This window comes from Epinephelus moara, chromosome 5, assembly GCF_006386435.1.
Source record: "Epinephelus moara isolate mb chromosome 5, YSFRI_EMoa_1.0, whole genome shotgun sequence".
Lineage (NCBI taxonomy): Eukaryota > Metazoa > Chordata > Actinopteri > Perciformes > Serranidae > Epinephelus > Epinephelus moara.
In genome coordinates this window covers 37,024,014-37,048,357 of record NC_065510.1, presented here as the reverse complement: position 1 = coordinate 37,048,357, position 24,344 = coordinate 37,024,014, and the positions used below count along the sequence as shown (strand labels likewise).

The 24,344-nt window shown below is 40.3% G+C and overlaps 1 protein-coding gene across 3 annotated transcripts; it reads right to left on the bottom strand.

Annotated features, from left to right (window-relative positions):
* Positions 1-960: 960 nt before the first annotated feature.
* Positions 961-24,197, bottom strand: clockb (clock circadian regulator b). 3 transcript variants are annotated; one of them, XM_050044221.1, is made up of 24 exons: positions 23,981-24,197; positions 21,614-21,705; positions 20,360-20,518; positions 19,569-19,657; positions 18,512-18,571; positions 17,955-18,103; positions 16,202-16,293; positions 15,484-15,573; positions 15,192-15,312; positions 14,454-14,567; positions 14,062-14,180; positions 13,852-13,934; positions 13,101-13,207; positions 12,844-12,991; positions 12,592-12,667; positions 10,861-11,005; positions 10,553-10,656; positions 10,154-10,360; positions 8,935-9,093; positions 8,024-8,227; positions 6,732-6,940; positions 6,278-6,407; positions 4,317-4,451; positions 961-4,068 (listed from the first exon to the last, which is right to left on the bottom strand). In XM_050044221.1, exons 4-24 carry the CDS (start codon positions 19,583-19,585, stop codon positions 3,799-3,801), a joined length of 2,739 nt encoding a protein of 912 aa, XP_049900178.1. In that variant the 5' UTR covers positions 19,586-19,657; positions 20,360-20,518; positions 21,614-21,705; positions 23,981-24,197; the 3' UTR covers positions 961-3,798. The 3 variants fall into 3 exon arrangements, with proteins under 3 accessions (XP_049900178.1, XP_049900180.1, XP_049900179.1); XM_050044223.1 differs by having other exon boundaries at positions 4,317-4,448; XM_050044222.1 differs by lacking the exon at positions 23,981-24,197 and adding an exon at positions 23,560-23,850.
* Positions 24,198-24,344: the final 147 nt, after the last annotated feature.

The following is a 24,344-nucleotide window of genomic DNA, read 5'->3' as shown; positions in this document are numbered from 1 at the left end:
CGATTTTTAGAAGGTATAATCTTAGTCACGTTATTAACCACGTTTATTATCGTAGTTTAGCATGTTACCATTTGATAATTAGCACTTAACACTACAGCTGAGGCTGGAGGGAATGTTATTAGTTCCGCAGATATTTGGATGGTACGAATCATATCATGACCTGTTGATGTTGCTTAATGAGGGAACACCAAAGTTATTACAATTATATTGAGGAGGATGTGCATGTCTACACAAAACTTACCAGCAAGTCATCCAATAGTTGTGGAGATGTTTCACTCAAACCACAAATGTCATCCTTATGGCAGCACTGTAGGAAAAGACACGGGATCACCAAAGGTCATCAGTGTTATTCTTCTTCTGGGAACCATGAATGTCTGGACATAATGTCATGACAATCCATCTAGTAGCTGTCAGGACCTTTAACTAAACAACAAGGATGTCACCTACATGATGGTGCTGGAGGAAAAGACGGTCGTCAGGGTTTTAACATCTGGGGGCCATGAATATCTGCACAATAGTTATGTACAATCCATCAAACAGTTGTTTAAATATTACAGTCTGGACTAAAGTGGTGGACAGAGCATTCCTGGAGCTACACTTCTAGTGTGGCTACTAACAGACGAAAACACAATAAAACTGCAGCAGACATTTGTCACATATAATATTTGCAACTGTTTTATTTTCAAATTGACCAAGAGGGGAGAAGGGGTTATAATAATAGCAAACATTTTGCTTCAAAATATTGATTATTATGACATTTGACTTTGGGGTAGATAAAAGGAGCACAGTTCAAGAGCAGAAGAAGGGATATACATACATACATACCATACAGGTAAGCATAGCACCGTTTTACACTGAATACTGGTGTTCTTCGCTTTGTGTATGTGTACAGTTTTATACTAGAACTAGGACTCTTTAGAACCAGATTGTGTAGTGGAAAGGTGATCTGTGGATCTGTGTGGGGGGGGGGGGGGGGGCTCGCTGTATTGTCTATGGTGTCCCATTTCAAATATCCTACACCTTAACTTTCATCACCTTTTAAACTCGTTTTCCAACCAAAAAAATATTGTTACAATAAAACAGAAACATAAAGTTTGTAATGGTGAAACATTCAGGAGGTTCTTTTACAATGCAAAGCCTGTAAATAAGATTGCATTTCTGATTCTATATGTTGTAGTGAGAAACACGACCCCTCATTTTCCTTCATCACAAAGCCTGTCAAAGGTTCTCCATAATCAACAGTTATAACATCCATTTGTCTCTTTATAACACCTTTACATTCTTTGGGCTGGGTATCAGTGACACAAACTATAAACATTTCAACATTACCCTTTAGAGTGATGCCTTTAACACAAACTAGTCTATAGAAGATCTATATTTGTTATGTGATGGGTGGAAGACCTGGTTCAAATAGTAAGACGCTCTCTGTAAAGCCTCTTGTTTGTGGACAAAGTGACAGAGACAGTTAATCCCCACTTAGTCGCACAAATTAGCAATCTAAATTAAAAACATATCTGGGACGGTTACCATTTGAGCCCGGTCTGATGTGTAGTTGTTGTGATAAGTGTTTGTTGAGCAGTCTGTCATTGTAAAACAATAACACACTGCCCGTCTTCTTTATAGCCTGACAGGTGACCAATGCTCTGCATTGCCTAACATCCATTCTTTTCCAGTCACACATCTGTTTCCATATGAAAATATAATGGGTTACAGTGACGGGTAACATGCATACAAACTCTCTCATTCTCACACAAACATGTATTCAAGCTGAGCTGTCTCACACACGGGCTTGCAGAATACTGAGCCCAACCGGAGAGGAAGTTTCTTGAATATTACAATTATTTCTTTATACTGCAACGCAAGAACTGATTGGCTATCGCCAGGGGAAACCAATGCTGACCCCCGAGTGATACAAGAAGTAGGATCAATAAGAGGAGATGCTATATTCTCACACACACACACACAGTCACACACACAGTCTTAACTACACTCTGGGACAAAACAACACATTCTAAATGCTCCTTTGCCGACCATTACACTTCCTCCAGTCCAAGGCTTTTCTGTTTTGATATGGCTTACAACTGTAGTAGAGAGGCTGAGCCCATTTCCATCACTATTTGAAATGGACTTGGGCTAAGCCCTGGTTTTAACTGCTGTTTGAGAACTGAGAGACGAGTGAACTGAACTGCATGAGGGTTTCTGAGGCCTAGGAAGAGATAGAAGGATGAAACACTGATGATACAGAAGACCACGAGACAGTCAGTAGAAATGCAGGTTCGTTGGTACAATGAAGTCCAATTTGGGTGAATAACCTAAATGATTTTTCTATATTCATACACCATATCTTATCCTCCCCCCTTTACAAAATGAGAGCATCTTTTTAGTGTCTTTGGAGACTTCTCCTTTCATACTATTTTGATGAGGAAATAACAAGGAAGGCTCTTAAAGATGTGGGTCAAATATGATTCAGTCACCACACCCTTCACACTGACACTCTGGTCTTTGCAGCATCACTGTCTTATCCTTCCCGGTCTGGTTCCAGACTGAGGCAGAAGCGAAAAACTTTCCACATTCCTGAGAATACAAGTACCATCCAACAACTTCAAACCCTTACTAAGTCAATTATTGTAAGACACAAGGGGCAACAAGCACACAAACACACACACCAACCACGGACACTCTCATGCCCACTCATGCACACAAAGATTGTATCCCCAAAAACACACACTAGCTCACAGAATCACACCACAGATTACAAACAACTAGGTCTCGACAGTGATTTACTGTACACAACCACATCAAGTGCTAAAGTTTCAGGAGGTTGAGGATATACTGTTTGTTACTTATAGGGCTCTCTGACTGTTAAAAAATAATCCCTACTATATACACACGCATTAACTTTGTTAGGGGTAATATCTTGTTGGAAAATATATATACGCCTTTGAATAGTTTGCTTGAAATAAAAAAACAAACATAATTGACTATGTTCTTGGCACTTGGAATCACTAAACCCGTTATACGTACAGTGATCATTCTGCAAAGAATTCATTTAAACTGTGATCTAGTTTCTTGCCAAACATAATTTGTACTTACAAAGTTAAAAAGAGCCGTTTTTGTCTCAGAGACAGTGTTTAAAAACACAACTTCCACAAAAAAACCCCAAGCCCAACCTAACTGACAGTACTTTAAAGCCTTATTCTGAACTTTTTTTAGAGAAAGAGAGAGAGAAGGGGGGGAGAGAAGACTGAGAGAGCATGTCACTGCTCCATCTTTGACCAGAAAACACTTGACCAAAAGTAAAAATTCATTTTTCAAAAGCGACTAATAAAAGCTTACACAGTTATTCTTTCCATGCAATCATATAAAATACTACATTTCTGTTTCCTGTTAGGCTATACTGGATATTTACAAGTTGTTGGTTTTTTTTTTTATCATACAGTAAATCTGTACACTGTCAGTCCACTTTGACACATCTTCAAAAAAATGTCTGTCGTCACCGTGGCGATAAGGTGTTTTTGTCGGGTTTCCACGGAGACTGGAGCTTACTCACAAGTCTGCCTCTGGTGAGGAAAAGGGGGATTTTAATCCATCCTGTTGCCATAGTGACAATCCTTGGTGAGTTCCTCGTGGACTCACGGGCTTTCCTCTTTCCTATGATTCGTTTCTTTCGGATGGAGGAAGGGAGGGCAGCGATTTTTGGGGAAAAGGAAGTTTGTGACAGCCACACGACCAAAGCAAATGTATGCAGCAATCCCTTTAGAGTTTCAGTTCCCCAGGTTTTCTAAGTTTACAAAGACTTTACTGTGGTTGGCTGCTGACGCTGTCAGTCCTGTGCGACGACGGGGCTTTCTGCTGTTTCTGGGGTTGTGGTTTCAGCTGCTGCTGGTGCCTCTGGTGATGAGATTGCTGCTGCTGCTGTTGTTGCTGCTGTTGCCGTTGCTGCTGCTGCTGTTGTTGCTGCGGTTGCTGTTGGTGCGTTGCCTGGGTGAAGGTACCCTGTTGTTGGAGTGGGAAAGCTGCCTGCAGAATCAGCTGGGTAGACTGGTTACTATGGAGAAGACGAGTGCCCTGAAGGAAAAACAGTGCAAGAACATTAGAAAATGAAGCAGTTCTTTAATGTCAATAAAAAGCCTCTTTCTCTTCTCACACACTGTGCAAGTAAAATAATTAGGTCATGCAAAACAGTAGTTATATTATCTGATTCTCTCCAGAATAAAGACAACAACACTTTTCACCAAAATAAAACATGTGAACAACTTGATATTTTGTCAAGATGTCTATTTAAATAAACGATATTTGCTGCCCTCTACTGATACCTGTAGGAACTGCTGTTGTTGCTGCTGCCCCTGCTGGCCACTCTGTGCCACTACAGTGGTCTGGTTTTGGCCATCTGGCTGACCTTGAGGCGTTTGGGCTGGTTGCAGAGTGAGAGTCTGGGTTTGCCCTCCCTGCTGAATAGACACAGGAGTTAACACAGAACAACAAAGGCTTGTAGTCGTATGAGTTAAACATATAAGAAATCCAGTTTTGTTTGTTTTTCAGGTCCTTTACTGATTCAAGACGTACATTAGGTTTTATCAGCATCAACTCTACAACTCCTTGAGATCGCTCACAATGGGTTCTCTATTCTTTTGAAGATATTTCTGGATGAATGAAAGGGGAAGGGGTCTATTGTATTAACTGATGTCACAACAGTACTGCACACGCTTTATTGACAAAAAAATCTGCTTGCACCGATTGATCAGCTGAACATCAGAATCAGCAAATATTCGCCTTGTTGACTGTTATTGGTGAATAAAAGGACATTCGCCGATGGCAGTGCCCGATGTTTTTACATTGTGTGACAACAATTTTGCGCAGGCGAAAAATTAGTGTGCCAGAATGCGTCCCGGGAACAACAGACACTGTATTTGTGACGAACCTCATAACGTCTTTGGGGTGAATGTTGAAATCAGCAGGAAGAAAGCTCATTAACGTTAGCTGTTAGCTGTTAGCAGCCGGTGGTTGGAACTTACAGCAGCCATAGGTTGCGCGGAGTTACATTATGATGCATTCAAGCTCTTCAGTAAAAATGAGTATTAAGTGAAGATAAACGTTAGTGTTATTATGATGCGTTTAAATGTAATCCTGTAAAATGTAGTTTTGAGGAAGAAACTTGAATAAATACAGTTGTTTTTGGTTTTCATGTGAAACATAGTTATCCTAAACGTTTCTTGAATTTATTGGCATTAAATGATAGAAAATTTCTTTGTTTCCCTGCCACAAAAGGGGGAATAAATGACGACAGCTATCAGCCAAATTGTTATTTTAAACATAAGTATCATTATTGATGCATCACCAATTCTAGACTCACAAGTCAGTCTTTAGACACTTTGCTTAACTAAAGACTGATGACTTTCTCCCTGATTTTGTGTTTAGATGGGCGGATACAATTTCAGAGTTTAAAAAAACTCCCTACGTTGCAGAACCAATAGTAAATCCGCAGGGCGGTCCTTCGGTGGCTCGCCGAACTCTTGTGCTTGTAAACATAGTCCGACTGCGTTAAAAGTTTTAAACAAAGTCGCTGTAAGTCCTTCATTTCCACAATCTTGTGGACTGAGCACACGTTTGATAAAACACAGTTAAATCTCTCGGCATCCATTTTCAAGCTCTCTGTGTGTTTGTTTCCTTGCGGACGAGAAAAGGGGGAGCGCACATTTCCGGGAGGGTGTGTCCTTTTAAAAAATACAAGAGGCGCTGTTTTGTTGCCGGCCGTTTTCTCCGGTGTGTTAAACACACTTTAGAAAGGTGTGTCCACAGACTATCAGAAGGTGGAGATCTCTGATTGTCTGGTGGCGAGACTACACCAAATCTGACTTGTCAGATGATCAACTTCAAATATGAAAAAAAATAAATAAATAAATTGTTTTAAAGAGATGGGGTTCATGGTTATCTCTTTGTGGACTACTTTCAGGCCTAGACTTTAAAAAATATTATTGATTTCTTTATGCAGACTCAGTCATTACCTTCTTTTCATTCCCAAACATCAGCATCAACTACAAAACCCTTTTTATGAATTAATTTATACAGGGAAGATATGCTGAGCAAATAATCCAATTTTGCCCACCGAGGTCATGGTTTTAATCCCACTGTATTTAACACCTTCACACTATGATCACACTCTGTCAGCACTAAGCAGCTGGGTGATAATGTGCCTCACACATGGCCACTTGGACTTTTTTTTGACTCAGATACAGTTTCATTAGTTGCTCTATAACTCAGACGGCGTTGTCCTTACCTGCTGCCCACCGAAGGGGTTGTACGCAGTGACCACCTGCCCCATGAACATGGAGGTGGGCACCATGACTGCTCCACATGCCATCGGAGCTGTCACAAGCTTGGTCACCAGCTGCTGCCCTGCTGGGAACCTGGAGACAGTTACACAGGAAACAGGGAAAAGAAACAGGAAGCAAAAATTAATTACAGTAAACATTAATTATACTGGATATCTACTTATCAAATCTTCTTAAACAGCCTGGTTACAGACAGGAGTTCTGCTTCCTTAGTAGCAGTACTATAAAAGGTTACAAGGTTCATTTATTTGTCATTTTACAACACAGGGTTACACAAAAAAAAAAAATAGGTTGTTGCCCCTTCACNATATACAAATACATATATATATATATATATATATATAGGTTTAGAGAGAATTAGGGTAGTTTAGGTATCAGGTTTGGTTGGTGTCTGTTTACCGGATCTGTCGGTCCTGTGTGAAAGTGGCCACTGCGGTGCCTGGCTGTGTGTTGGACTGCGGAAGGCTGGTGCTGATCTGCAGCACGTTGGGCTGTCCTGGCTGGGAAATCATCATGGTGTTGTATAGTGGAGCAGATACAGAGCCCTGGGTCTGTTGTTGTTGTTGCTGTTGCTGTTGCTGTTGTGGTTGTTGGGGCTGACGCTGGGGCTGCAGAGTGACAATGTGGGGGAGGAGAGAGGGACATGATATGAATTCCTTTAACACAGAATAATGGTTTAAGATTTAATGTTTTTAGTAGTTTTAGATTTTGCTCCTGTTTTCTCCAGTTTTTCCACTTAATTTCATTCATCATTCTATTTGAGCATAGCTACAATAAATTCAATAGATCATAAAGCTGTAAATACACAGAAAAACAGAAAATAAATTAAAGTTTAAAGATAGACTTCACAGGATTTTCCTAAAAACACTGCATAGACTCAGACAGAAGCAGTCCCTCTATTATCATCATTTATGACCCACTAAAAGTGTTTTATTTTTACTGCAGAGACTCTGCCCTCTGCCTGTATTTCCTCTTATTTTCTGTGCTTGCATTTGTATGTATACCCACAGCTCTTGGGTGAGGTCGGGGCATTATAAAAAGGTGGCGACCAGGTGCCAGACCATAAGCAGCATGCATCTCAGAGGCCCTGCGCTAAAAAAAATTATATATATATATACATATATATACACACATATATATATATATATATATATATATATACACATATATAATTTATATATATATATAAAAAAAAGCCCCGTACAGACACTACTGGGTTACAGTATGCCTGCTTTTGATTCATTATATACAACATTCACTCCACAGAGTATGGAAGGTGTCTCTAACCGAGGTAAACATAATGGTCTGTGTGTTTTGCACTACTGTGGCACCAGCTATTGAACCACTACCACCACTGTCACCGAGTTTTCTGAGAAACCTCACATGATTTAACACCGACAGCACACCCTGTGGCTCTTCCTGTCTTCCTGTCATTAACATTACAACTTCAGAGCACAGTACTGTGTTTGTGTAGTCTGTGAGAATCTCCACATTAATTACCAATATTGTGAAAACTTCACACAGGCTGTATCCTCACAGGACCTCCAATGCTGAGCACATAATTATTGTTGGACCTTTTCCTTTAAAAGTATCAGATACTGCCAGTTTAGCCAAGATTAAAGAACATAAGTTTTGTCTAATATTGTGTGTGTGTGTGTGTGTGTGCGTGTGTGTGTGTGTGTGTGTCCCACCTGTGTGAGGGCGTTGGTCTGCTGCTGCTGTAGGCTCTGCTGGGGTGGTGGTGCCTGCTGCTGGATGGTGAGCTGCTGAGTTCCTGAATGGACAGGGTTAATTGTTGTTTGCTGGACCTGACCGGTCAAAGTAGCTGTTTGCTGGACCGAGCCCACCTGGGGGAGCTGCACGTTCATCGCTCCAGTCGGCTGCTGCAGCAACATCTTTGGGGAAGAGAACACTAACTGTCAGGCCACAGTGGTCTGTGTGTCGAGAGTTTGCACTGCACTTGTTTTTGTTCTTTTATTTGCCTAATCTAAATATTATTGTTATAACAGAATAGACTAATTTAACGAGAGCAAATTCTCTTCACAGGGCACACTCTGAGGTAGTGAAACAGTTTCCTCTGAATAGAACCAAAATAATACATAATGCATGATTCTTGTTGTGATCTAGGTCATGCGCAGCCAGGTAGAACACAACAGGAAAAGACAAAGCACAATAAACCTTCTGATCTTTAAAAAAGAAGAGAGGTTGCACGCTAGTTTTGCTCAAATAAGCAACTTTCCAAATTTGGAAAACATCATGTGCATAAACCTGAATGTTACTGATAAGCTTTTTATTGTCTTCAAACAAAAAATATTTTTCAAAAAGGTAAGTGTGCAGCTGCTCTGTGAGTAAAATGAACCCTTTCAGTGAACTGAAGTAGCTCTCTGCTTTATTGTTTGATTAGAATTGGTTTCCATTTGCTGTAAAAGGTTACAGCACAGCCAAATAAAACTGCCTGACTGACTGACACAATAAACTACAGTATGAATTTAATAAATATACAATAAGCAAACTCGACCTAAATCTATCCCATTCATATGACAAGGCTTCATCCTACATATAAAACTTCAGACAGCTATGGTGTTGTGAGTCTCCATCTTACCTGTATGCCCTGTCCCTGCACTCTCTGTAGCTGCTCCTGGATGTGTCTCAGCTCCTCCTGCTGCCGCTGGATGTTGGCTTGGATCAGTCTCGTCCTCTGCTCCAGCTGCTCCTTTAGATGCTGCATGGCATTCACCTGCGCTGAGAACTCCATCACCGGCTGTGGGTGGAGAGGAAAAGAAAAGGTCCCTTACTTCTGCTTGTGTGTGCATGCTGTTAGTGGCAACTGTTGTTTGAATGTTCATTCGAAAAATCTAGCAAAAGAACAGCACAGAGTCCACAGTGGGTCTGCAGCTAATGATTATTTTATTATCTATTTGTCTAGCTATTATTTTCTCCATGCACTGATGTATCATTTTGGTCTATAAATAGTCAGAAAACAGTGAAGAATGCCAATCACAGTTGCCCAGAGCCGCCTTCAAATGTCCTTTTTTTGTTGTTTGTCTAATTATCCAAAAGCTTATGGCATGCAGTTAACTATCATAGCATACCAAGAAACCAAGCAAATATTAACAGGGTTCATACAGACATCACAAATGAAATACAAGGACTTTCCAAGTAGTTTCTCAAGCATCATTTTTTTCATTTCCGAGGACGTCAGTCAGCAAAAAGGCTAAGTCATTGTCAAATATCAATTTCCATTAAACATATATTATGTGGTCAGTGTTTCGCTTTTCAGCAAAGGGTTACTTGTCACACTCTTTCTAAACTAAACTACAAATTTCTCAACAAAACATCTGAATGTCTCCGAACCATCTGAAAGTAGCCCAAGGAAATGATGCCAATTGGAACTCAAGTCATGTTAATGTCATGTTGACTTTAGCCACCTCAACATAGGCCTGCTGGTTTTGTTGGGGTTCTAAGAGTGGAGCAAAGTAAAAATAAACTACGATTATCAAGGCAAGGAAGAGAGGAGAGGGAGAGCGCACTGTGGAGAAGTAAGATGCCTCAGAATTTCAAATAAGAAAAAGCAAGCAATTTAATCATAATGACTTGACGAACAAAACTTTGGTCAAAATATTAGGCAGCGTTATTAAGTTAATTTGAATTTACAGGGGCTATTTTCAGGGTATTTCAGTACTTGATGTTTCCCATCAAAATTCAAGCACTTCAAGCACCTAGTGCAAACTCTGTATTAAGCTTTGAAATCCTGGAAACACTGAAAAAAAACCCCACTTCATCTATTAAACAAAAATCTACTGTCGTTTCACCAATCTCACCTGTACATTTGTCTGTAACTGCTGTGGTTGTTGTGGTTGTGGTTGTTGTTGTTGTTGTTGTTGTTGTTGTTGTTGTTGCTGCTGCTGTTGTTGCTGTTGCTGCTGCTGTTGTTGTTGTTGTTGTTGTTGTTGCTGCTGCTGCTGCTGCTGCTGTTGAGTGATCATAGCGGGAGTCACACTCTGGCTTGTGGTCTGAGAGCTCATAGACTGCAGATACACAGATAATCAAGAGAGTTATGGTAACGGAAGTGTAAGAAGTTTTTGTATTACCCTTCCTTAACCACACTGCATTTATAAAACAGCACGTTTTACGTTACTCATAATCACAAAAATGTGTATATGTAAAAACAAGAAGTCTCAGTTTGTTATGTGCTGGTGTTTTGGCCAATCAGGGCTCACCTGGCTGCTGATGGATGAGCGACGCTGTGATGTCATCTCCATGGTGGAGGCTAGTGACTGCCGGGGAGGCGTGGCCGTGTCCATGTGTAGCTTGGAGGCTGTTGCTGCAGACAGAGTCATTGATGAGTTAAGAGTCATACTCAGACCCTGCTGACAATATCATATCATTTGACTGCAGAGCTTCCAGTCCCATTCAGCTCCAAACTGATGTGTCACTGGCTCGTCTCTAGAGCGTGATATAAGGGTCTAACTGTTTGATACTATCGATGTGCATGCAACTTTGTGTATGTGTGTGTGTGTGTCCTTACAAGTGCAAGTGTTGTCAGAGACGTGCGATGAGGACTTGCGAGAACTTCGTGAGGAGGTTGAGGGTGTTCGGCTGCGGTCAAATCGCTCCAGAGCCTCCTTGAGGCTGGACGTATTCAGCTGCGACTCTGAGCCCGAGTCCTGACTCTAAAAACAGGTAAGCAGAGGAAAAAATACACTTGACAGCTGATCCTTTAAATATAAAAGTCTGCCTGCATACAGATGAAAATGACAGGGATTATGGGTCAGTGAGCAATGGACCATTCAGGATAAAATATACTGCATGTGCTATAGTCTTACATTACATTAACAATAAATAATGTACAGTTATTAGATGGACAACCAAAACAGCTAATTTCTTTACAAATATAATTGAATTAACGTGAGATTGACAGCCATTATCCTGGTGTCTTTATCTGCTAGTGAAGAGTTTAACCTATGATACATCTGTTGTCCTTAATGTCTTCACTGATCAAAGGGATTGAGATAACATCAGAGAACCAAAAGCATTTTGCCAGAGATTTGCAGACAATGTGAGAAATGTTAAAGGGTAGTAGCAACTCAGTGACAGAAGTTATTGGATAACAAATTTGGGACAAAAATGCTTCCTATTTTGCTTCCTATTGTATGAGACAATTTCCATTAGAAGTTTTTGGGCTTTACTTTGTGAGCCTTGTAACATGTTGATAATATGATGGACTCTAATAAAGGCTTTAACACGTCGGGGGCTTGATGAGTAAATGACACAAAAATGTAAAACGCTTTCCCACATCAAAACTGTTCATAACAGCAGGGATGCAAATTTGCAACGGGTGCAATAGGGCTGCCATTTTCGTGAAATTGTGACACGATGTCTGTTCCACACAACATACCTGGCTGATGCCTTGTTCCGCAGAGCTAAAGCTCAAAAAAAAAAAAATCAACCTTGTTCCAAAAAGATAATAATCATGTTCTGCATTCTGCAAAAAATATATTAACTTGCAAATTATTCATGGGAACAAACACCCACAGTGATGAAGGCCTTCAGGCTAAATATATTATTTTGTATGTTGAATAAATTGTCACTGGAAATTTCAGTCACTCAATTGATAAAAGTTCAATTACAATTCCGATTAATTATGACTGATTCTGGTACTTCTTTTTTAATTTTGATACACAGGCTTAGACAACAATTCTACAACTGTAACTTAACCATATTTAATATCTTGTGTTATTTTTAATTACTGGGCTCATGCATTGATGAAAATTGATGAGTATAGACTAGGGCCGCCCCCTTAAAGTCAGAGATTCAAATCGTCAGTCCTAGACCTCTCAGTCAACTGAGATTGCCTCAAATTGGGCAGTGGTTTTTTTTCTGTGCCCGCCAGTGTGCTGTGCAGTGTACTTCTGGGAACCAAAGATTTCCCAAGATTTTGCTGCGGAGTGAGCGCTTTTGACTTTTCATGCCACTCTTTGGTACAGACGGCTACGGACATGATGCAGCGGCACAGAGGAGGAGAAACTTCCATCATCAGGCTCCAAGGTAACATTATCTTCTCTCTTCTGCTTGGAGGTGGTGAATTTACAGCTCACAGATACTTGTTTGATATCTAGTGTTGGTAAAAAATGCTGTCGTACATTTCACAGTGTCACACTGAGCTTTCCGCTGAGCCCCATTCAAACTTTATAAATTTATATGGAAAATAACTTAAATCTGATTCAAATATAGACTTGTTGTAGGTGTAATTTCTCACCTTATTTGCAGTAACTTCTGGGTTAGCCTCCTCAATGCCCAGCTCTCTGCGCTGTTCTGCCCTCACCTCTGCATAGCTGCATTTTAGACAAAAAACAGAGGGTTTTAGGGACGACTCCAATGTGAAGAAAATATAGAAATGCTGTGCCACTGATAAACATATCACAAAAGTGCATATGAGGCCGTTTATTATCACAGACTCTTAACAATGGTTTGGAAATGTCTCATGAGCAGAACAGAGAATCTGCAGTACCTGACTACTGTGTGCGTGCAGACAATAAACTCCGGTCGCGAGTTCCACTGGTGGTAGGTGATGTAGTAGTGCGTCTGAAGCCAGATCCACTGTTGACCTTTAGTCAGGAAACGATAGTAGCAAGACTTCCCTTTACCGTACTGCATCACTGAGCAGGAGAGAGACAGAGGCAGACAGGAGCAGAGTTGTCAGACACAAGCAGAAAAAGGCCTTAACAAAAAAATATTAATTGAAAATGTGTAACTATGAGTCCTCACAATGTTCGTGACACTTGGCCAGTATCTCAAGGTCGTCCACATGGTAATAGTCGTACCCTGATGTTCCCAGAACCTCAAAAGGCAGGTAGCCAATGATTGGTGGAGCTCTGAGAAGGAGAAGAGGCATCCTTATCAATTATGCTGACACACACACACACAATAAGGAAGGTAGGCTTGTCTCTGGACACAACTGGATAGACCTACAACCAATTATAGCAATGGAACATGACATCGCACTGAGCTATGGACAAATATAAACAGACTACAGGGTGTCGAGATGAGCTGTGATGATGTAGCATCAATATGTCTGTGATGGAGTGTTGCTGTTTTTGGGATCAGAATTTTAAAACAGTACTTGAACAGAAAGTTCCACATCAGCTGCAGCCATCTTGGTTGTTTACCATAATGCCTCAATGGCACTCCTCTTTACTAGGCTAGGTTTATGCTCGCAGTCCTGTCCCCAGCGCAAAGGTACATGAGCCAAACATGACGTCATCACATATTTTGCGTTAAAAGGCACCGCATGTTGTCAGTTATCGTATCAATCCCGCCCCACATTAGATAAACAGTTGTGACTGGCTCGAGGCAAGCCAGGCTGTGTGGAAATCTGCCCAAAGCTGAAGGGGACCAGACGTACAGTATCTGTCAGAGCAAATAAAACATGAGCTCATAGATTTGTCTGGTTCCCATGGCTATACTGGCAGCTTAAGGAGTGATACACATATAAATGTGTGTGTGTTTGTGTGTTTACCTATGGTCTAAGAAGAGAAACTTCCATTCTAGACTGTGCCTAGAGGTGAATTCTTCATTGGGCTCCTCCACTGTACACATCTCCTATGAATACAAAAACAACCGAAGAGAGACAGTATATTAGATAAATGATTTATTAATGACACAGTGTGATTTTATTTTTATGTGTGTGTGTGTGTGTGTGTGTGTGTGTGTGTGTGTCCAAGGCTACCTTGATAAACTGAGGTTTGGCCAGCCGAACAGTGGCTACAAAGCACACCTGGTCATCAAACGCAGGTTGTAGTGACCGCTGTAACACCCCCGCTAGACCATTCCTCGCAACATTGGGGACTAAACAACACAGAGCAGAGTTTGCCTTGGTTTACCCCATCACTCAAGGAGTACACAGTGTTCTTGACAGTGTTACCTTCAACGTATAATGAGCTTTACACAGAGCTTTGTGTCACTTTGTACTGATCCTCTTTCTTGTGAAATTAAATATCTTAACTTTTAAGTAATGGCTGCCTTTCTTTAATGCTATCTAGCTGTTCTAAAAATTCTCACAAGCAATATTGTTTGATTGACAAAAAACAACTTAAAAACATTGCTATTCAGGTGGCATACCGTTATTGAGTGATTTGAAGTTGCCAATGAACTTTACATATTCGTACACAGGCGGTTCTTTGGGGTCAATGGTCCCTCGCAGCATATGGCAGCAGAACTCCAAGTGGTTCTTTGCTGGAGACAAAAAAAAATATGATGTTATAGGTCGAAAGTCAGAGTTAAGTAAAAACAAACGTAAAAAACAACAATTATTTAAAACACATGAACAATGTGAAAGATGTAACAACATTTCATGGTGCTGAGAGGAAATCATGCAAAAAGTTAGATAGTATTTTTAAACTTTTTGTGGTGCTGCACTAAAAATCAACTGTGGCTCTTTGTTTAGCTATTCCAGTTTGAGGAGATGGCTCAGGGCAATGATTATTATATCCACAAAACTGCTTCTTTACAAAATAGACAGGACAGGATTTATGCACACTAACAAAATTAGCCACAGAGTCAAAACAATTTAACTATCTTTACTGTTTTTTCTGTACACCATCAGTATGTTTTATTTCACTCAATGGGATAAACATGGGTTTCTAGTTTCATATGTTGTTTCTGTCTCGTTTTCTTTCAATATTAAGGCTGAAACTCACATTTATGGCTTTAAAAATAAGATAACAGCCACATGCTGTGTACCATGATGTGAATGATATTCCCATATAACCACCAAACACACAATATAGCACTGTATTATTGGATAATGTTGAGAAAAAGCAGCAAGAATGGTGTAATGTGACTTGGGGTGTTACTGACTCTTTAGGTAATCAGAGTTAAGGTTGTCGTGGTCGGTGGGGTGCGTGGACAGAGCCTTGTACACCTCGGAGTGTTCCCCTACTGGCAGGAAGTTTAACAGGTTCTGGTCCACCAAATCCGTCTGAAATAAAAAAAAACACACGTGTGCATTAAAACACACAAAAAAAAAATGCTTAACCATTTCTACCATGTCTAATGTGTCCAGACACAAAAAATCTGGCTGAAGCTTGTTCTACAATACAGTGGCTGACTAATATCTACCAGGCAAGAGAAATCACCAGATGTTACTCACCGGTAGGTGTTCTAGTAGTGAGGTGACACTCTCAGAGACGTAGAGGATGTTCCCATCAGTCATTATTGCTATAAAGAACCCATCCAGAGCCTGACAGAGCGAGACAAGATAAAGACAAACATCTGTAAATGAAACATCGGCCTACAGCACTAGGCTGTCAACTGTTTGTCTTTTGTTAAATGTCGACAAAATAAACAATGAGTCAAAGCTGTTGAAATGATATTAGGGCTGTCCCCTGAAGGTCCAAGATTCAAATCATCAGTTGGTGACTGAGATTCTGCATGTCGAGTGGTCGTTAGAAATGGGGAATTTACAGCTCACAGCAGCTTAGTACAATACAGTCTTTGACTTTTGCTTGATATCTAGTGTCAGCAGAATATGTTGTTGCACATTTCCAATTTGTCGTTACTGTATTTAGCTGTCATTAGCTTGGACGGTCATCTTGGTTTGTTTACTATATTACATGAACCCTGAATGGTCCGCCAGACCCTATTTAAACTCTCAAACGAATGGTCGAATATTAGACAGCCAAATCTGATTCAACTGACATAATTCTGAGAGGACAGACACTGAATGGTACAGCTGCTTTTTACTTGATTTGTTAAGATGATTTAGACCTAATCTTGATCTTGGTCACCTACCAAAAGAGTGAAGTAACGATAGATATACTGTAACACCTAACAGACAGAATTACAGTACAAAATGTGAGATTTCTAACCTCCAGCATGAGCTGGGTAAACTCCTCATTGCTAAGAAACGGAGGTTTCCAGTCCTGCCTGATCTCACTCGACTCCGACTGGGCTGCAATCTCTGGTGAAAGAAACAGAAAGCAGATGGAATTTTTATGAAGAAAAATCAAGTCTTTCAGGAAACAGTCAAAACATGATGAGGCAATGGGATATAAATGCAGAGCAACTCGGTACAACACTGTATTGATAGTGCAAGGCTCAGAGTGAAAACAAGGCAGTTAAACAGAACAAGAGATAACAGAGTGCACCAATGAAGCAGCAGCTGAGTTAATTATCATGCACAGCAGTGATAAGAGCTAGGATTGAAAAGAACAGTGACACACGACACAGAGCTCCAGACTAACTTTTTCCACCGATGCTCCCAAAAGATTTAGGAGCACCACCCGAAAAGACATGCAATAACATAATCCTTTTTCTTTCATTTGAACTGTTTTAACTGTTGATAAGTGCTTTGGTAATTAATAGACAATTTACCAAAACAACAACGTGCAATTTCTTAAGTCACAAGGAAACTCTCAGCTACATAGCTCTGAAGTTTGCTGGTGTTCGTTGGGAACATAGCTAACCTTACCTAATGTTTACAAGACAAGTATTTATAAATGTAGCTATTTCATGGTGCACAAACGTGGAACTTTAATTTTTGCAATTGTCCATATTTATACAGTAAAAATGCTTTAATTTGAGTCTGTGTGTAGTCAGAGTTGTCCTTAATTAATTTTGATTAACGTCAAGATTTTTTCAGCAATCCAAAATCAAAGAATAAAGTTAATTCCCTCCCACGTTAGTGGCATTTCTTAATTTATAAAAGTCTCAGGTAACATGTTTTACGCTTCCTTCGAACATAATCCAATCAATCTTATTTTCAAATGTGTACTTTGTATATACTCTGTGTTTACTATTTATCGTGAAAAGTGGATGAATTCATGTGAGTATCCTGAGCTGTTTCAGAGACATAAAGGTCAGAATAGGGGCACTCCCATTTTAGCGGCAGCTGGTTTGACCACAAAGATGAAAGTGACAGTGACGATGCCCTGTGAATGACCAGAGAACAACAGGACAGGATGTGTTTCAGCTTGGCTGACTGGGAAAATGTCACTTACATCTCCATGGTCAAACCTGCCACAGAGTTGAAGACAGACAAAGACAGAGCAGGGCGGAGTCTTGGCGAGCAGACGCAGTGACATCACTCGTAAATCAACAGAAACACACCATGTCTCGCTCCTTCCTCGTGTTTTATACAATACATGACGATGATTTTGAAAAACAAAAATGTGAGCATATTTGCAAGTTGCACTGGTACTCCTACTTATAAAATTTAGTGGCACTGTCTCAAAATAAATATTGTTGCAAAATCAACTAAATGGTCACAGTCTGGAGCCCTGACACATGCGCAGTAATCAGCATGAGAGAATTACAATATTAAAGTGGTGATCAGCTAAGATTATGAGTAGATGGGAAAGAGAGCATGAGAGGAACAGGGTGTTAAGTTGCTCCATCACAGAAAAGGAAGTCATTAAAGTATGGCATACTTATTAATCAAAAAACATTAAGTCAACTTCACATAGTTAAATAGTTAAAACTAATTGCAGAGTAATTTACAGTACCCATGTCTCATAAAAGTGTAATAAGCTCTAGTAATGAGAGTAAACAAACACAGACCACAGCATACACAATAAGCACTAAATATAGAAGTGTCCACCCTGTGAGGTAAGGTGCCCTAACCTTTGTGTTTACACAGGAAGTCAATGCTTTTCTGCAGGATGGTGGACTTGTCCATCTTCCTGGTGTTGCCCGGCAACATCGTGCCGAGTTCCTTGATGAGGACATTGAACTGGTCTCTCCGCTTCTTCTCAGACTTGTTACGGGACACACTACAATCAAAACCACAGTGAAACATTAGAGTCCAAATGTCATTTAGTCAAAGTTTCTTTCTGACAAACATTTTAAAGAGACTTCTGGTTTTGATTTGAAAAAAATAAAACAACACTGAAAATCAGTGGGTGTAAAATTTTTGTCATGTGAGCCTATAATGTTATAAATTAAGACAGTGTGGCTTCTGTGAACAGCATACCACAAAGACATAGTATATTCTCTACAGGAGCTACAAACTCACTCATCTTTAAATGTCTCAAATGTTGGTTAATTTAACAAGTGCAAGTCTGGTCTAGACACAACCCTTTAACTACCCTGTGATGTTTTATGAAGAGGATTAATGTATTAATATTTAACACATACTACAAGTAGCATCACTCCAGCGTGTTCATTTAGATCTAGCTTACCGTTTTGCTTTGTCCTTTTCATCTTCTTCCATCAACCCATCAAAGATGCTACAATCATCCCTGCAGGAAGAGAAAAAAATATATATTTGCAGTTTTCTCCATCTCACTCTGTGTTTTCCTGTGTGTGCACGTTTGTTGGCAGCTTGAAAGCAGATATGCATTGTTAATAATAGCGAATGACGGATGTTGGCTAATGAGAGGATTCCTACATGCCAGGAGCATGTTTATTTTTGGGTCACACAAAAAAGAGAAAGAGAGGGAGAGAAGGAATGTGTTGTGCTTGCCAAGAAGATTACGAGTGCATTTGTGAAACAGGGCGTGTACTTGCCTAGATTTCAATTAATATGGGTCAAAACAAATACTTTCATTTGTACTGGCGGGTAATTTCTGGAATTGTTATTTAAAGGGATAGTAGACAATCCAACCTTTATACCTTATTACATCACAAAAAGAGTTTTAACACTCTAGTTTTGCATTTGGGAGAGATTTGATTTTGTTTATTAACATTTTTGGACTGTCCAATGTATGAATTTTTAAATGGGCATAGTTCCCCTTTAAGTGAACGCTGTGTTTCGAATATTTACACCACTTTACCTTGCTGTCAAAAAACCCTTTCTGAGGGGGAACTGAAGCCGATATCTATGCTCTCTGAAAAGCCAAACTCCATTAACAAACACTGTAATTTTACCTTGCAGAACATGGGAGCTGCTGGTGTACCGCTGCCTCCATCAGTTAGTATGTTTCTGTTATCATGTGACTTGTGAACTATCCTTTTAGTATCGTTAAAATGTGACTATTGATGCCAAAACACAAGAAGTTTCTTAAGAATTTTATTGTAACGCGTCATTTCATAATAATAACAGTAATTATAATTATTGTCATTATTATTATTGTTGTTATAAATGAGAAGTATTTCTTTAATTAATATTAAACACTTATGAGAATAATGTTTTTTGCAAAGCTATATATGAACATATTTTGCGCCTAACACATGTATAGCGTGTTTGAATGTCATTTATGATAAACTGACATATTGCACATGTGTGTTGCAGCATACCCTATGCTTGATGTCATGGTGGCTGCTGATCAGGGCTGTGGCTGCAGTGATTTGCTCTTTAGGCGTGAGGTAGGCATTTGGAAGACCACCTGGAGAGACAGGAAAACAAGTATTGTGTTAGCTTAAGTGCCAGTTATGATTTACATCTATTGCAATTCACTTGACTAAAAACATGAGCAAATGTTTGGGCACACAACATACTGCAATATCATTCTTTCTATTAAAATAATGCATCACTTTTAAATTAAATCTCATCTTGGCACCAAAAATTGAAATCAGACTGAAATGCAAGCAACTAAATGCACACACACACACTCACACACACAAAGACAAACAGGTTCACTGGTCAGGTCTCAGATTTATGGAAGCTTGATGAGTCCTTGCTAAAACATGCAAAAAAGAAAACAAGTATCTGTGTACAGTATGTGTTTGTGAAAGGCATGTTTAATGTTTTGAATGTTTTTTCATGCAGTGTGCCATTCTCCAATGCTAATCACAATAATAAGTGTTCCCCCAGGGTTCTGTGGCTTTCTTTGGCTGCTCCTTTTAGACTTCATATACAACTGATGTTTCAGAGTCAGCATTACTGAATATTGAATATTAGCACAGATGTCAGAAAAAGACCATATTTGTGGTCAATATAACATTGTAACATATGCTGCAACATGTGTTGGGTAACGTATCTCTAATTATAGTGTAGTTACATTTACTCAGTTGCAAAGATGCATGACCAAACCTAATTTTGTGTGTGTGTGTGTGTGTGTGTGTGTGTGTGTGTAGTCACTTCTCACCCCAATGCGGTTTATGCACGTGGTCAGTTAATGTCTTTTCTCAGGGGTCGTAGAAAGGGTTTGGGGTCAAAGCTGACTCTATGGTCAAAACTGCCGTTGAGGTCATTGGGGTCACGAGAGGGCACCAGACAACGGGAAAGACATGGTGATCAACCAAACCTGCGAGAGAAATCAGAGTAGAAAACTCAGGTCATGGGGGGTCATTAGGTCAATACGAGGGAAGCTTAATGCAATTTTACATCTTTAGTGCAGAAGAGATAGTGAAGAAAATTATGTTTTTGGTCAGATAATAAGTCCAGGGGCGTTGGTGGCTTAGTGGGTACGCCCCATGTACAAGGCTGTTGCCGCAGCGGCCCGGGTTCGAATCCAGCCTGTGGCCCTTTGCTGCATTCATCCCCCCTCTCTCTCCCCCCTTTCACACTTACCTGTCCTGTCCATTAAAGGCAAAATGCCCCAAAAAATATCAAAAAATTAAAAAAAAAAATAATACTAATAATAATTAATTGGCGGCACGATGGTGTGGTGGTTAGCACTGTTGCCTCACAGCAAGAGGGTTGCCAGTTCGATCCCGGGTGTGGGAGCCCTTCTGTGCGGAGTTTGCATGTTCTCCCCGTGTCAGCGTGGGTTCTCTCCGGGCACTCTGGCTTCCTCCCACAGTCCAAAGACATGCAGATTGGGGATTAGGTTAATTGATAACTCAAAATTGTCCATAGGTGTGAATGTGAGCGTGAATGGTTGTTTGTCTTTATGTGTCAGCCCTGCGATAGTCTGGCGACCTGTCCAGGGTGTACCCTGCCTCTCGCCCGATGTCAGCTGGGATAGGCTCCAGCCCCCCGCGACCCTCAAGAGGATGAAGCGGTTAGAAGATGAATGAATGAATAATAATTAATTATCAGTTTTACTGTGTTTAACAAATTTTACAGTGCATCATTTAGCATATATTAAATTGGACCCTGCTGCAAAAAAGTACAGCTGCTTCTGATTAATACTGTCTGACTTTCTAAACATCTTACTACTAAACAAACTGATAAATAATTAATGAAACAGATTTAATTAGGTAAGACTCTTGAAAGATCTTGAAATTCCAGTGACTGCAGCACACAGTCTTTAAAGTGCACATAGCAAACATCAGTGCAGCGAGGAAAACCTGCAATAAATCAATTATTATGCTTAAATTATTAGTACTTCAGAGACTCTTTAGGAGCACAGTGACCCAGTTATGAAAAAGTGGTGATTAAGTATTTTTTAACTTACTTTCTGGAATGTCTCTTTGCAGGAAAAACTAGCTGCTTTAGTTCCTATTCTTCCAGGCACTGACAAATCCTCACAGGTCGGCCACACCTCACCTGCATGACAAAAAAAACCCCAGACCCATTCACAAACATACCAGGGTGCCTGTGTTCACTATTTACAGTGGATGCAAATTTTAGAGGCTAACGAGTAAAGTAAACATGTTAATTGCTGCAAGTTACAAACAGGTTATTGAAGCTGCAGTCAACTAATAAAGTGTGTCTGACCAACACTCCAAGACTAAAATACACTCATACTACTTTAAGATCAGGACTGTGATTGATGCTTGTTTTAATTTAGAATAAATCTACCTTTTTCTTTTTAATTAAAAGATCTATCATTCAGTTTATTCACTGTCACATCACAGTGAAAAATGGCTTCCTGAAGCAGAATGCACCCACATTAGAGAAGCTGGCATTTGTGCTAGAAATTTAAGCAATTAATCTGTTACTCAAATGGTTGATATGTTTTTGTCAATCAACTGTTTAGGCTAGGTTCCATTATTTTCATCATCAGAAAATAGTGAAAAATGCCCATCACACATTCCCACAGCACAAGGTGGCATCTTTAAAGTGCTTGCCATGTCTGACAGTCTAAAGCAGCAAATCTGTACAACTCAGAATGCTGACATTGGCAAAGGCTGGCATTTTTTCTTTCATGTAAAAATCAAGTAATTATTTTTGTGATGTTGTGGTGAACACTTTGACTGTAAATTCTTTAACTTGTCAACCAGACCCAACACCAATCTGACAACATGACAGCCCTTAGACTGAATTGTGTCCCCATGATCTAAGAGGATTTTGCAGGGGTTTTTTGTAAGATATGACAATAGACAGGGAGGCCAGAGTGGGTACAGTATACCTATGGATAATATTATCACCCTGTTAGATTAACACTACCTTATTTAGGGTGTCTACAGGCATCAGGCACTTAAATTCAATGCTTTTTGAGACCCTTTCAAGACAGTTTTCAACCAAATTTAAGACTGACTTTTGGACAAGTCATCTTTTCTTATTCAAGCATTGCAGGCTAGTACAATAGTTAGTCTTACATATGTGGTCCTGTGCAGTTAGGTTTTATGTAGGAATATGGTATGGGATATATAAAATGAAAAGACCTGTAACACATTTGTAACATGAGAAAAATGCATTTTCACACTGAAGATCTTTACTTATTTTGACAAAAAGAAATTCAAAGATGGATAAATTAATTTTTTGTGGCAGACTGTTTAAAGACTTTTAAGGCCTAAAATTTATAAAACTGAATTTAAGACATTTAATAACTTTTAAAGAACCTGCAGACACCCTGATCTTACTGCACAAATGTTAGTGGGAGACATTTGAGAGATGTGGGCATTTCATTTTGATTGACCATCTTAAGGATCCCATGTGTCCCTGCTTTGGGCTGCACTGGCCTGACCTACAGTCATTCCTGATGGCCAGTAAGTGATGCCTCATTAGACTGTGCTTCTCCATTGGACGGCTCTGTCTACTGTATACCATTGATAATGAATAAACACTGATAATGGCAACATGGTCCATATTATAGAGTCGACCACACCAGCCATTAGCCATCAGATAATACACGGTTGCAATTTAAATATACCTTTTAGTGCCACAGGTGTTAGTTATACAACCAAAAGAGAGCAACCCATATAATAGCTAGCTAGCAGGCTAACTAAGCTTGCTACCGAAAACTGCCCATTTAACTGTGAGATTTAATGCTCTTACTGCCCCCGTTTCCTCCTCCTACACTCACATATGCTCAATAACACAGTTGTGACAGGCAACGCGTTTCACGTTTATGGAATAATAAGGAATATCAGCCTCTATCACGGCAAAGCAGGCACCGAGCCTCAAGCTGTCACGCAACAACTGACATTGAAGACGAAATAATCTGTAAAATATTACCGTTGGTCCTCAAACACCGCGAGAGAACTGAGCCCAAACATCCGCGCGGGGAAAGATCCTCTCAAAAGCCGACGAAAACATAAATGTCCGCCGCGGAGAAATGTCTAAAACCAGCGATGGTGGAAACATTTTCGCGGCAGATGTATGTACACACACACGGTCCCCGGGCACACACATACACACGCATTGACAGGGAGACGCGCACACGCTCGCCCACTCGTACACATAGACACTGGCTGCTCTGAATGTGGGTCACTGGGCCTTGCTCTCCCTCAAGCGTGCGGAAACAGTCCCCAAGCCTCCTCTGCAGTCCGACCGCTTCCGCACGCTTAAAAAAACACCGTTTACCGACCACCACGGCCGAGCTATTTCACAATCAGCGACCACCGCTGGCTTTGGATATGCATTTAAAAATCCTTACCTTCGCGAATAATCGACGGCAGCCTCCGTGTTTTGCTTACTTGAGCGTTGCATCGAGGCGGTGGGGGCCAGGAGGACTCCGGGTTGGGGAGAAAAACAGGAGGCCTACTTCATATTACGACGTACAGTCATGCGCAATAGAGACAGTAGGGCGCACTATTTTGCAAGTACAGTAGCAGCGAAACTGAGAGGATCGCTGAGTGTTCTTCAGAGGGGAAATGACTCCGCGCGTTTTTGTGGCTTTTCCAGCCGGACCAGTCCACTGTCAGTGCCACCTGGTTTATGTTAGAGAATAAAAGGGACAAGGTAGCGAGTCTGCATCCTGCAAATGAAGGCACTCAATGCGAGCGACGGAAACCACACCG

Coding starts and splice junctions, on each gene's coding strand:
- clockb (XM_050044221.1), bottom strand. Junction 10,657..10,860: donor CTCTGACAACACTTGCACTT/GTAAGGACACAC, acceptor CTCTGTCTGCAG/CAACAGCCTCCAAGCTACAC. Junction 9,094..10,153: donor AGTTACAGACAAATGTACAG/GTGAGATTGGTG, acceptor CTCCACCCACAG/CCGGTGATGGAGTTCTCAGC.